Source organism: Crassostrea angulata, unplaced genomic scaffold, assembly GCF_025612915.1.
Source record: "Crassostrea angulata isolate pt1a10 unplaced genomic scaffold, ASM2561291v2 HiC_scaffold_102, whole genome shotgun sequence".
NCBI classification, from domain to species: Eukaryota; Metazoa; Mollusca; class Bivalvia; order Ostreida; family Ostreidae; genus Magallana; species Magallana angulata.
The window spans coordinates 140,393-155,186 of NW_026441657.1; the positions used below are offsets into that span (position 1 = coordinate 140,393).

At 33.9% G+C, this 14,794-nt stretch overlaps 1 protein-coding gene across 2 annotated transcripts; it reads right to left on the reverse strand.

The window, feature by feature from the left end:
• Nucleotides 1–1,507: 1,507 nt before the first annotated feature.
• Nucleotides 1,508–13,090, reverse strand: LOC128169150 (glucose-6-phosphate 1-dehydrogenase-like). 2 transcript variants are annotated; one of them, XM_052835312.1, is made up of 12 exons: nt 12,823–13,090; nt 9,057–9,094; nt 8,570–8,678; nt 8,120–8,328; nt 7,814–7,975; nt 7,571–7,696; nt 7,265–7,358; nt 6,861–6,987; nt 6,557–6,646; nt 6,003–6,211; nt 5,435–5,604; nt 1,508–3,115 (listed from the first exon to the last, which is right to left on the reverse strand). In XM_052835312.1, the coding sequence occupies exons 1-12, from the start codon at nt 13,033–13,035 to the stop codon at nt 3,022–3,024; spliced, it is 1,641 nt and encodes a 546-aa protein (XP_052691272.1). In that variant the 5' UTR covers nt 13,036–13,090; the 3' UTR covers nt 1,508–3,021. The 2 variants fall into 2 exon arrangements, with proteins under 2 accessions (XP_052691272.1, XP_052691273.1); XM_052835313.1 differs by lacking the exon at nt 1,508–3,115 and adding an exon at nt 3,641–4,755 and having other exon boundaries at nt 12,823–13,082.
• Between the last annotated feature and the right edge of the window lie 1,704 nt (nt 13,091–14,794).

Genomic DNA, 14,794 nt, shown 5'->3' on the forward strand with positions numbered 1-14,794 from the left:
AGACAGTTGAAAAATCTGTTTGTATGTTACCCATAAAACATTAGACAGTTAAAAATGTTCTTGTGTTAACATCAATAACATCAAACTGTTGAAAACTGTTTGTATATCATCGTAAAAACAGCAAACAGCTGATATCTGTGTTCATGGCATTGTGTCTCCATGAAGAACAATAAAAGATTGAAATATGTATCATGTTTCACTATTAAGAGCAGTTTTTTCTGTTTTAATAGGTATCTATTTGTGGATAATTGAAGTTTAATATGTGACAGTGTGCAATTATATAGAACAAAAAACGTAATGCGGCTATGTTTCATAATGAAGGACAATAGTGAAATTTCAATTAAAAATTGTGTCAACATGCACAGTCTTTATAAAGAGCAAAACGAAGATAAGAATAAGAGTCAACATAAAACTGTAAAAAATAATTGATAATTTGAAATTCTGTTCATATTCATATGTCATTATGAACAACAATGCAAAGTTGATATCTATTTCTCTTTGTCACAATTATGATATGTTTTTAAGGGACTTAGACACGATTTAAGCTCCAAATTTTAAATTTTATTTTCCCATTTTTAACGTTTAAAATGGTTAATATGGGTGTTTATAATGCTTTGTCCAGATTTGAAAGTCAAATTTTGAGTTATAAGCAAGATACAGTTTTAAATTCTTTGTTTTGTAAACAAAGCTCGAGCCTTGTTATTGTTTACATACATTACCGATCAGACCCCACCTAACACCAGAGTAAACCCCAACTAAACTCAGGGTTTACTTTTTGGGTTAATTTGGGTTTATTCTGGGTTTACCTTTTGAAAATTTGGGTTTACTTTGGGTTTACTCGGGAATTGCTTTTGGGGTCAAATGTATGCACTGAACCCGTCTTTTATCTTACTATCTTACTGCCTGTAATTCTTGCTCCTTGTATAATCCAAATACACATGCAGCGTCTGCTTTCAGGGGTATACTTTTGATCGGGGTTTACTCTCTGTGTCCACTCTGGGTTTACACTGGGTCCGCTCCAGTGTTTAGTCGAGGTTTACTTTCTGTAAGGTTGGTATAAGTTTCAATCAAATGTTGCGTTCTTCTGTTATTAATATTATTTATGAACACATTGAATCAGTTTATCTTGTTTTCCACGAGTGATATTGTCAAAGAAATCGTAATTCCATACTTTCAAATATAAGACTCGAGATTTGTTTACATAACAATGAATTCTTACCTCTGTATCTCTCTTACAACTTGACTTTTGGTCAAAGATTCAAAATGTGCAAGTAAACCATTTTATACATAAAAAATAAAATTTTGATCTGAAATTGTGTCCAAGTCCCTTTAAAATGCGATCTTTTAGATCTACATGGAGTTAAAATCTATGTTCATGCGTAACCATACAGAACAACTGACAGTTGATTGTTGTTCAATTATCACATTTTGTTCTATGTGTCACCATAATTATGAATGTTAGATAGTTGAAATCTGTTTCTATAAAGTGATTGCTGGATTGGGAGATGAACATCAAGATATTTCAGTGGAACAGTTTATTGTAGATTGTAAAATATATATCAGAATAAATAATGCTGTGTGTTTGAAAATGTAATACATAACAATAGGGACAATAATTCATCTATTAGTTACTTATTATTGACAAGACAAAATAACAAAAAATGCAGTTTGCAAACTGCTTGATAAAGATAAACTGCCATGTTCTAAAATTGCTTCATTCAACTTGACAAATATTGAATGTCAAGACACTTGATGAAATGTTGCTATAATACTTAAAAAAGAGTTTAAGCATTTCATTTACAAACTTTGATTTTTAATTCTGCTGGTTTTCATGACAAAATATAAAAGTTTAAAAAATAATTTAATAACATATACAATCACAGGGGGTACATTCAAATAAATTGTCACCAGAATGAAAGAAAAAAGATGGACTACTATTAATAGTATTTGATCAATGTAATATTATTTACAGCAACTCTTCTAACATGATAAAGTACATGTACATTATGTAAGTGTGCAATATGAGCCATTTTCAATAATAAAGACAGACATTTTGTAAATTGATAAAAAAAATTTACATTGTGTCTGAGTGTAAAAGTACAAAACCTTAAAGACAGTCCCTTTAATACCTTATATACATTTGGAATATTATGAATATTTACATAAAACGACAAACAATGGCTTTACCCTGGTGATCAAGTTCCTGATTGTAGCACTATACAGAAATTATGTACAACTGAGCACTTTAATTGATGCTTTAATACACAAAACTACACAAAGATTTAGGTTATCAACAACAACTTGATAGTAATTATTATTATCAACAGAAACCATTCCACTTCTTATAATTAACATTCTCAACCAGATTTCACCCCCAACTACCAGTAGAAAAACACAGAAACAGCTCGTTGATATGTGTATAGCATTTTTTGTTTGAATGTCTAAACCTGTCTGTTTATAAAAGGAATATTAGATATACACAAATGACACTAAAGTATGATTGATTACAATGGGGAAACCCACTAACAGACTCTTAAATATGCTTCCTGATGATGAACCAACTCCGTTATAAAGCTTCTCAATTCAATGAAAATTGATCACACTGAATCTACAAATAAGACTGAAACTCTTTACTCAAATTTGGACACATTTAAAATGGAGACCAAGTTATAAAATCCTGCAGTTGTTTATGGAAGCATGCGTAGGCATCAATAGGACTGATGACTTTCTTTATGAAAGTATGACAGAGCCAATTGGCATAGAACGTATGATTTACTGTATTCACATGATATTCAGAAATATTCAGCACAGTCAGTAAGTGTATGCAAGACCAGCTGTGGGTTTACTTTGTACTGTGAAGACATAGAGCATGCTTAAAGAAACATGACACAATAATACAAGATGTCTGGCTAATCTAAATATAGCACTCTGAGGTTTGTACACTTTTATTTTTGTTCAGTCCTAGCTGTAATGTCAGATTTCATTCACTCTTCTTTAATGTTTTGTTCACAGGTTAATATATCACATTTTTGGTGCTGGTTTTTCCCACTTGTAAGTTCCAGTGTAGATAAAGTTAAAACGCGAGCACAATTCGTCACTTTCAGATGGGCCACGACTGCAAGTAAAAAGTACACATATTATATTGTTATCAACAATAAAAATTTATATATTGGTTATAACATTTTCATGAGCAGAATACTTTTTAAAATGTTATCTTATATTACTTCTATTATTAAGAATCTTTATCTTTGTTATCCTTAGTCTGTCCACTAATTAGCCTGCATAGGATCTCTTCACAAAGTCTGATTTCAACATGCACTCAGCCTATGTAGGTATGGAAAAAGAACAGTACTCTCGATCTTTAACCTTCTTTTGAATTCTCAGCAACACCATGCTGTTTTATTATAGCCCTTTCAAACAGCTGATTCTCAATAAGGGCTTCTTATGAATGGACTCTAATGGTTAAGTTAGCCTTTAGAGCTATATATACAGTAATCACAAATATGTAATTGTGTTTTGCATTATGTGAAGTTTATAAGCAAAATTTTTTCATTTGAATATTGCAGATTTAATCAAATTTGTTTTATTCAAATGAATATCTTTTCAGAATAATCCATTAATAATTGTTAAGTTACATGTAGCGATCCTTACAATTCCCTAATAATCAATTTTAAGGTCTATATTTCATGTATTTGCCTTCAGCTTCTTTGCATAATTTTATCTGATCAACATAACTTCTTATTAACTTCAATTGTTTAGTCTACAGCTTATGAATTTCTGTTGTGTTATTGCCACAGCAAAAGAAACTATTTAAAGGCAAAAAACAGCCATAAAGATGACAATTTTGGACAATACTTCAACATTACTGACACAAGAAAAAACCACCAGGATACTTAAATTTGTGAAAATGTCTTAATTTTATTGAAAAATACAAGATATACAATGTCCGATTAGTGATAGAGAGATCATATATCTATTGATAAATAACAGGTCTACAAAGTACAATTAGTGATTCATTATCGTCAGTTTAATAATCAATAGAAGATACATAAATTACTAGTGAAGTAATGATGGAGAACTCAGAAATACAATAATTAACATCTTTTAATAATTTGTGTCCATCTTTCAATATCAATGTGGTGTATAAAAACCGTTCATTGTTGCATCAACAAATTAAAATCAAAAGTACTGAAAACTTGTGTTGATATAACACGCCAGAGATATAATTAATGCATGTACTATGATCTCTGATATGCAATAACACAGGCATCATAGTTCTTAATTATATAAATTAAGCATTGGTTACTTGCCCTCAGTTGAAGCTATATGAATGATATCAACTATAACCAAATGAATTACATGTTAATCCTTAATTATTTTTTTTGATAAAATAACAAGATCAAAATTGTAAAAAAAAACCCACGAATAAAACACCCAAAACACAACAAAAACAGCACCCAATACATGTTAATTCTAGTGAATCTAACGATGATTCTACAAAAACCAGGTCATTAGTATGAAATGAAAGTTAAATCAATCCAAAGGTGATGGAGGTAAAAAGAACAGCCAAAGGTCATCAGTGGGTGGAGGGAAAAGGAACAGCTTTACATCATCTAGCAGGGGGAGCAACACAGACTTGCTGGTCTCTATCACAGAAATGTTTATACAGAGGGTTTCTTATCATTCCATTTGTAAGTTCCATAGTAAATGAAATCAAATCTATGGCACAGTTCATCCGATTCTTTTGGTCCTCGGCTGAAAACAGGAATGGGATTTCAAGTAGCAGGTAGAAAAAAAGAAAACTAATGGGTACAGAATATAAGAACAACAACTAATTACTGCAATGTACAAAAATTAAACATAATAAAAGGAGTATTTAGTCTTATCTTGTTTTTTTAATCAGGATATTGAATATGATTTTAATTTGCTTTTTTGATGATTTTATAAACACTATAGTCAATGCATTATACATGGAAGTTTTAATCTACAATATCAATACCACTACAGATATAACAGTGTTATATCAGACCAGTAAATAAGCCAACCAAAGCATTAAGATTACAGGTAAGCTTTCATTATAATCTTATTGATTATCTTAAATTAGTAAAGCAGTTTTTCTTCAGTTTTTGGAGAATGCATCAAATAAACAAGCACTGGTGTAACCATGATGAAATCCAATTGATTTTCAATTTGATTCTTTCAATATATAGTATACCTTCTTCTGTACATACCACAACTATCTAAATACCAAAGATTTCTATGTTTAGTACTGTTAAAACTTGAGTGGGTAATATCGCATTAAAAGGAGTACACTATAGAGTATCATTAGTACTACACAGACATGCCCCACGCTACACACTACACTACACACTACACACACAACACTACACACACAACACTAACACCTACACTACACAAAACCCATAACACCTACCTGCCGTATTTGTAGGGAATTGGTTTGGGTTTCTCTTTTTCTATTTTGTGAAGTAATGGTGTAAATATTCTCCACGCCTCGTAGAGTTCGTCAGAGCGAACAAAGTGAATTTGGGAACCAGTAAAAACATCCAGAATGAGACGTTCATAGGCGTCGGGAAGCTTGGAGTCCTACAGCAGAGAAGATGAAGTAACGTACTGATATAGTGGTATCATTACAGATATACATTGAATATTAACATATACTAAAAATTTGAAAAAAACTTTCTGTATTATAAACTTTTCCTTTTTACATATACAAAAAGTTCTTTAGTTTTCTGAGTAAATAGGTAACTGTTGATGCAAAGTTTAATTTTTAGGAATCTTTTTTGTTATGAATAAATAAATATATATATATATATTTGAAGACATACTTCCAATATTCTCTGTGCTTTCATTCTACCTTGTTTTATTGCCAACTCTACCAATACTCTCAGTACTTTCATTATACCTTACCAATACTCTCAGTACTGTCATTCTATCTTCATCTATTGCCAACCCTACCAAAACTCTCAGTACTTTGATTCTACCTTGTATCGACTTTTATAAGACAGGTCAAGCTCCGTCTCTTCACAGCCAAAAGTCATGCCCGGCGATTTAGTCATCATCTTAAGGTACACTGCCTCGTCTGGCTGGACACGGATCACTAATTCGTTCCGCTTCACCTCCCCTGCTGGGAAGATGTCCCCTGCCACGTCCTTGAACTGTATCCTGACCTCAGCCTTCCTCTCATTCAGGGCTGTAACAAAAAAAACACAGTCAACAGAAATATTAAAACAATACCAGAATATAAATCTATCACCTGCATAACTACCATAACTCACAGATCAAAATTGGAACAATTATGTTCCCTATAAATATAATCACGTTTATTTATAAAATTATTTCATTTGGCAAAATCATATTCTTTATTTCCCTTAAAAAAATTATGGCAACCTAGACTATCATTTACAAAGCAAATTAAAGAAGGAACTGTTTAACTGGTTAAACATGTAAATGTCATCTAATAAAAATCAAACTAGGATTAAAAATCACCCATTGTTGTCCCATTCAGAGCCACCTGAGAGAAGAGTTGCATTCTCACCTTTTCCACACCTGAGTATGAATGGCACACCTTCCCATCTCTCATTTTTCACCATCAGGACAGCTGTCACAAAGGTTGGGGTCGCGGAGCCTATAGGTCAAATGTCATAGGTCAAAACAATTTGAATTCAATTATGATTTCATGGATAAAAGCAGGCATTGGCATGCACCCGGCAACATTCTTATTTTGCAATGCCTGGCTAATTTCAATTCTTAAATGAATTTTGATGCAGCAAATGTATGAATTGAGCTGATTACCGTGAATGTTGTGACAGAGATTTATAAAATATGTAATTCCCATTCACCTTTGGGAACTGTTGGGTCATCCAGGTAGCCCTGTTTCTCGTCCCCCTGTCCTTCGGGATTTCCCACATACTGTCCCAGGACGACATTGTCAAGCTCCACTTGGGAAATACTCTTCAGAACCTTGACCTATAGACAAGAGGTCAAGGTCATTCCAAAGTGAACATATACTGCTTCAAACTTAATATACATGTACATTGAACATTGAATAAAATGCAACAACCAACTTACAAAAAACTAGCTAGTATACTAGCTCAATTGAAGAGTGGTTGTTATGTATGAAACTGAGAACCATCTTTAGACTCATAACTCTTTCAGATAATTTACCATAAGTTTTATGCATCCATGTAATCTAGACACCAATAAAAAACAATATAAAGACAACACAAGCTCCAGCTCTGCCAACCTTCTCATTCCTGATGTCCTCGGCACCAGTAGATGGAGGCTTCTCCATGGCAACCAAGGTCAGGATCTGTAGAAGGTGATTCTGCATCACATCTCTGTAACAGATACAATTTCTTTAACTTACATTTGCAAATATCTTTCCTAAGACTTATATTTCACAAGCTTCCCAATCATAAGATTTGATGTTTCCAAGCAATTTCCAATACCATTGAAATTATCCAGGTTTCGAATTATGTCTACAAACACAATAACATTTCCTAGTCATTCTTGCATCAGAGACTTTTTTATTCCCAGTGGTCCTCCTTACCTGATGATTCCAAACTCATCAAAGTAGCCTCCCCTTCCTTGGGTCCCGAACGGCTCCTTGAAGCTGATGACGACCGAGGCGATTCCATCTCTGTTCCACACGGGACTGAAAATCTTGTTGGCAAACCTACAAACAGACAGACAAACATCAATACAATCTTCAGTTGACGACAAACCTCAGATACCTAGCAAAGCAGTTAGGTAGATATTTGATCAATAAAGCTAAGATCCCTCTATATCTCACCTTAACACCATGAGATTCTGCACCATTTCCTTGCCGAGATAATGGTCGATTCGGTAGATTTCCTCCTCCTTAAACAAAGCTCCAAGGTGATTGGATAACTGATTAGAGCTCTCGAGGTCCTTACCAAACGGCTTCTCTACCACAATACGTGTCCATTTGTCTCTGTAGATATAAAACTACAATATGATCCAACAACCAATCAAATATTGTAATATGACAAAGCAAAAGAAATCTCAGTGAGATAAATTACTCACTTCAGATTCAGCGACTGAGACAATTTAATGTTGAGTGAGATAAATGACTCACCCTTTGGACATACAGACAGCCTTGAGATTCAATGTGACCGTCTCATAGACAGAGGGAGGTAGGGCGAGATAAAAGATGCGGTTACAGCTGCCTTTTTCTTCGATGGCTTTGTTCAATTTTGCAAACCCGTCTGGTTTATCATAACTGCCAGCAATATACTCATTGACCTTGAAAAACTCTTCCATTTTCTGTTTTTCAGAATCCTTGACCTAAAAAAAAAACTTACATTATCGATCATGTCAGATATTAAATGATAAAAGTTTATGCAGCATTTTGCATGTCTTCATTCTGCAATTCAAATCTCAAAAGAATTTTTCATCTTACAAATATGACAATTACTTTTGCATTTTTTATTCAGCCTTAATTCGTTTTTAAATGTTTATGATCAAGGTATAGCTGAATTGACTACTTAAGGCAGGTGAAAATTGCCTCCCCCTTCCTTCCCCTCACCTTCATGAACGGCAGCGCCTTCTGTCGAATGTCCTCCATTGACATTTTGCTGCGAGCGTATCCAATGAAGTACGTCTTCTCCGGGACTAGGCCATCTCTGTAGAGCCACCTGTCAACAAACGTCAACAAAAGTAAGTCAGGGGACAAAACAGATACAAACCAACACATTTACCGGACCGTGTAAACATAATACTAAAGATTTGTGCAATACCCTAGGAAATAAATAGAGATGATTTAAAACAAACACTGTGGAATCATTAAAATTTGTTGGGGTCAATTTTTCGTGGATTGATGAAATTTTATAAGTTTGAGGGGACGTAATTTCGTGTATTTCCTAATACCTTAAAAAAGGAAATATCACTTTATAGCTCTAAATTATTAATTCTGGAGAATATTAATCTAAAATATAATATTTGCATGATATGTTAGGAGCAACTACACATTTAATGTATGTGCCTTATTTTGAAGAGAAATGAATAATATTTACCATAATGTGGGATAAATTTTCTTCTTGGCCAAGTCTCCCTGTAAAAAAAAATATTTAAAAACTGAAATTTTAAGGATGTGTCACAGAATATTCATAATATGTCTAGATATGTCTAGGGCTCTTCAGTAGAATTTGTTCATAATATTCATCTAAAACTCATAAAAATTCAATGTTGAAATTGACCTGATAAGACAACAATGTAGTTTTTTATTTTGTAATTTTTAGAAGGATGGGAGTGAACAAATCATCAAATAAAGTTTTATTGAATTTAGGTTACAGAAAATTTGCATAGAAGTTCACCTGTTAAAAGATTTTGCATTTTTATTAATATCAACAAGTCAGCATGACAATTTACATACAAAAGGAGAAAATGTTGATAAGTCTCTGCCACAACAATATAACAGAGAAAGAACAGGCCAGGAAAAGGCTGAGTTAGCAATCCTGACAACACAATACAGCAAGAGATTGTTTATGTTTCAAAAAACATCAAATACAAATCAAATTGTTCAACCATTTCTTCACGATATTGAGAAACGAGATATGTATCACCATTTCTACATGATGTGAGAAACAAGATATGTATCTTTAATCTTCAATCTCGACAAGATGCTGACAACTGTTAAGAGGGTAAGGGTTCACATAAAATATTTATGTATAAACATACATAACTGAATATATATCTGGTGTGAAAACTATTTTCACTTGGCCATATCAGCTGTATAATGAGAAAAACTTAAATATCTAACATTCATATGACCAAATAAAATTTTGCCATGCTATGTTTGGACCTTTACCTAAATATACCAGAAAGAGTCAGTCAGATTACATGTTCAAGATAGAGGTCACATACTAATTAAGACAATGAACCCAAATCAAGACTGTCAAACAAATCTCAGTTATTTTATCGAAGTAACTATTAAAATCCATAAATGTAATATATTTCTGTTGGAAAGGAGAAAGTTTGATGTATGACAGGTTTTAACATTAACGCCTCATTGGTTTCCATAACAACAAACACAATGATGGATGAGAACAGAATATATTCAATATAAACCTTTGTTTTTCTATTTGTCCTGTCATCAGAAGCAATTAGGTCATGAACGATTTAATATTGTTCTAAAAAATAGCTATATTTATAAGCAAACAACAATATTGTAAACTAGCTAAAATTAACTATCAAACAACAAGAGTTCATACAATATTATAGAGGACAGGTGAACAGTGAGTTCAGAATATCTGGACATACGCTAACACGTACATGTGTGGATCCAATAAAAAAAATTTTCCCACCTCTCCCACTTGCTAACATGATACACATCTTGTAAACCTTTCTTATTTCGATTCGTGTAACACATCTATGCATCTTAAACTGAGCATCTTTTTCTTTTAAGAGACAACTAAAACTTCCCTGTGAGTCAATCTAACACAAAATGTGTGTGTGTGTGTGGGGGGGGGGGGGGGGGGGGGGTTACTGACTGACCTAGGTATGAGAAGATCAGGCACACCAACAAATATAGGTAAAGACAGATAAATGTAAAGGGCCAATGGGTGGGTGGATGGATGGACAGAGGAACTGATAAATATTTGAGTGGATGGATAGACAGATGGAGAGGATGAGTGGACTGATATGTGGTGGCCTCCTTCTCTGTATGATGTCACCAAATGATGTGTTTCTCCACTTAGTCAGGAGATATCCCCCGGTACAAGCTGAGGTTGAAAGAAAGAGAGATAGCTAGGTTTGACTAACCCTTCTTCCTGGTTGTTCACTTAATCGTCGGTCTCAAGCCCACCAAAGCATTGTATCCACTACTTTACAGGTTTTTGTGATCTTTAGGGTTAGGATGTCATATATCTATATACATGTATTGATATTTGCTCCTTTGTTGACAAAATTAATTTTACTCTTAACTCATACCAGGTAAACCTTGGGCCATTTTCATAGCTACCCCACAGTTGATCTACATGCATTTGCTCTCTTTCTTCTCGATTTCTCAAAATCATTTTTTAATTATCTTAATTCTGATTTTTACATCTTGACAGGGTAAACAAATTTGTACAACACTTTTCTACTAAAATTCCTAACAAGACAATCATGTGCATAACGTCTTAATCTGCTTAAATGCGAATCTTAAAATTTGTACAAATTATATATTAATTTTTTTTTTTAAATTCTGCCTCTTATTTCCTCATTATACAATGGATGTAGTAGAATATAAGATTCATTCCTTAGATACATGTACACTATACAAAGTTTCACTCATTCCAATTCAAATAATACTGAAAAAACAAGCTTTTTAAATTTTTTTTAATCACTTTCAACATCTCTGTTTTACATCCACATAGCCAGCCTAATATTGCCCAATACTTGTCCCTGTTAAAATGCTGGAGAATGTCAATTTTGACTTCACATATATACATTACCGGTACACAAAAAAATCTTTGAAGCGGTGTTATGAACTTTGTCTGACCGGTCAGCAATACACCTGTAATTGTCCTCAGCAGGTAACTTACAGGTAACACTGGGTATCTACTTACCTGTATATTCCCTCTATCCACCCACCATGTCTCAGATAGCGTGACTTTTGATATGCAAGATATACAAGCATCCTATTGACTTTAATGGAGGTTTGAAAATTCAAATAAAAGTAACAGCTGGATTCTAATAATGCTTGGTTGCATGACAAATTAAATATCTATATTTTTGGGGTACATGATATTCATACATGTAAGTTGTCATTTCATGCAGAAATCTAAAATCTCTAACCAATGTATAAATATATACAAAGTATATTTCTAAACACTTGAAGAAACGTTAAATCAAACAAAAATTACATGTTCTCATTTTTAAAAAATAAAAATCCCAAACACTTGGTAACAGCCCAACAAGGGTATCAGCTATGTTGCATGTACCTGATTCTGATTTCATGATTTCTATTCAAAGAATAAAACGTTTGTGTACAATGGACTTTAAATGTCGTCATGAACTTATTCTTATCAAGTTTGAAACACAAAAGTTTCACTTTGAAATACCTGCACCAGACTAAACGTGAAGGTTGCAAGAAGCTTATAATTATTCACTGTGAAGAAATTGAGGAACGTCACAAGTATGCCGATTATTTTTTTTCATCACGTACTGGAAGGAATAAATGCATTCAATATCGCCTGATGACATTTTGAATTATAATTAATTGCAATCATTCTATCATTGAATAAACTGATATTGGGGACAGTCCATTACCAAAGCAAATTAAATCAAATAGAATCTGCTGATAATGAACATGTAACATCACTCACTTTAAAATGGTGGTGTGTTATGACTGAAACAAGCAGAGAACTACTACACATGTATACTTGAATATTAGGCAACTAGTCAAATCTCTGCATTCAAACTTCCTGATTTAGTGTGTATGTGGGGAAGGGGGGGGGGGGGGTAACTAAAGAATGACAATATTGAGAGAGACAGTATGGGTCAACTTTAAAGAACATGTCCAAATACTCGTATATTTATCTAGTCCTCTTACCATGCTTACGGTTAAAAATTGGGACAACTGCTTATTCTATCCGACAAATCAGTCATTGTTATTTAGCCTTTTTAATGAGCTGCTCAGGCATAAAATATTTTTGATTCATTACAAGATAATACATTGTCTGACATCGTAAACATGATATCTGTACACACTGCACATGCACAGTGCAAAGATTTACATATTTAACATGCTAAAATGCACGTGCGTGTCAGCGCGCGTGCGACGGTTTGCACACTTACCGATGCCCCAAGGATGACGAACACGTGCGAGGCCCCTGTCCCCTCGTATCGTAACCCTTCCCTCAGCAGTGATAGCGCGTCCAACTTCTCCCGGTCTGCCATTCTTGTTTGCTTCCCGAATACAGGAAGTGATCCCTGGTGTTTACTCATCCGTGAAGGGGGCGTGTCTTTTTTCCCGATTTCATCAAGTTTCTGTTTATATTCTCTGTACATTGTCGCACATGCTTTCTAACTGGTCGGTGATGGAAAACGCGCACCGCTTGTACATGCAATAAATAATATGACATCAAAGAATTAGCTAAGATTAAAAGGAATTCCCGAGTTAATATAAAATCAATGGGACTTAGCCTTGCTTACGATATGTTCTAGATCCTGATCTAAAATACATGTCACTAGTTGTCAACATCGACCAATAACAACCATCTAAACGGTGACAGCAAGAATAAAACTTCATAATCATCAATGTATAGGTTCTAGCAGGGACGTATATATAGTATATACGTCCCTGGTTCTAGCCTTTAATTCTCTGATCGATGCCACTTTTGAATTTTGTCGGATCCCGGGGAGGGGGCGGGGGTATAGCTATATGGTTTTTCTTTCGTCATCATGCAGGCACGTTTTTGTTTTTGTTTTTTTTTATTAAAAGGGGAGGGGGTGGGGCAGACTCATCCTAAAAAGCATAAAAAACAACTTCTTAAAATCATGAAAATCCTAATCGGTGAATCCGTTGGGCGTAGTGTACCTATAACTTTCAATTTCACTGTTAATTTCTTCCTACAGATCTTATACTTCAATGTTTTAAATGCTCCAAAAAGGTTTTTTAAAAAATTAGGGAGGGAAACTTAATAATTTAATTCACTTTTATGTACGTTATATCGGTAAATTAAAGAAAATTGCTTGCTGCGAGAAAAAAGGGGGGTGAGCCCCACCCCAGATGCTGCGTGCAAGTGCCTGGTCATTCAAGAATCGTGTATTTTGCGAATTGCAGTTACAGGGTCTTATCTTAAATACATATAGTGCATTTTAGTGAAAGAAAAGAAAACCATTTCCAGGTAAAGTATTAGTATTGTCGAAACCGAGCAAGGTTTTGATGGATAATGGGGTTTTCCTCATGCAAATCCTTGAGAACAGTAGCCTAGATCTTTGGATAAAAGGATCAAATAAAATGTATCCAATATTGCATCAATTCTATTTGTTGCACACAATTTAATGGGTATATTAGACTGGATGCATCCCTTGCAACAACCAACATCCTCTCTTAGTTTTCCAATAAAAGTATATACGAATCTCATAAGATTGACAAGCCCTATATTACATGGCTATATCTTATAACCATGTCGTAAAACCACGATTGGATATCATCAACAAATATATGCATTCAGTCAGTGTCCATTAAACATCCATAGTCGATTAAAACATCTATACTAGTCTAATGTACTTTACATGTACTTTTTCATAAAAAAAAATTTTGTTAACAAATACAGAGATTGCAAATTCAGACATATATAGGAAATTGCAATTTTCCGCACTTCCGATCTAAAAATACTAAAATATACATTTCCTACTGGCACGTAGCATTTTTTATTTATTTTTTTCATTTTTTTTTTCTTGTCAAAATTTTTTGGATGAGACCCCCCCCCCCTTTCAAAAATCGATGCTACGTGCCTGTCCTAAAATTTTAATAAGTGATTGGAAATATAATTTTCTACCTTTAATATGTAAAGCCCCTTTCACAATTGGCGACTTTCTAGTCGTGCGACCGATTCATCTCACGACTTTTAAAAAATCGTGCATCACTCTTACGAGTACACAAAATGTTGGAAGACGTTTGTACTAATGTTCGTGGGTTGCATTGCGATAATTCTGATCGCAGTCGGCCGCGTTTGAATAGCAAGCGTTTCCACTATTTTAAGGAGACTTGATGCGACCACTAAAACATGCATGCAACGAATGCGAGACATTGTGGAACATG

What these genes read in the sequence shown, in the direction of transcription:
- LOC128169150 (XM_052835312.1), bottom strand. Translation starts at nt 13,035, where the DNA reads ATGTACAGAGAATATAAACAGAAACTTGATGAAATCGGGAAAAAAGAC. An exon ending in AGGACATCAGGAATGAGAAG is followed by an intron (nt 6,988 to 7,264) that starts GTTGGCAGAGCT and finishes TCTTGTCTATAG; the next exon opens with GTCAAGGTTCTGAAGAGTAT. An exon ending in CATACTCAGGTGTGGAAAAG is followed by an intron (nt 6,212 to 6,556) that starts GTGAGAATGCAA and finishes TTTTTGTTACAG; the next exon opens with CCCTGAATGAGAGGAAGGCT.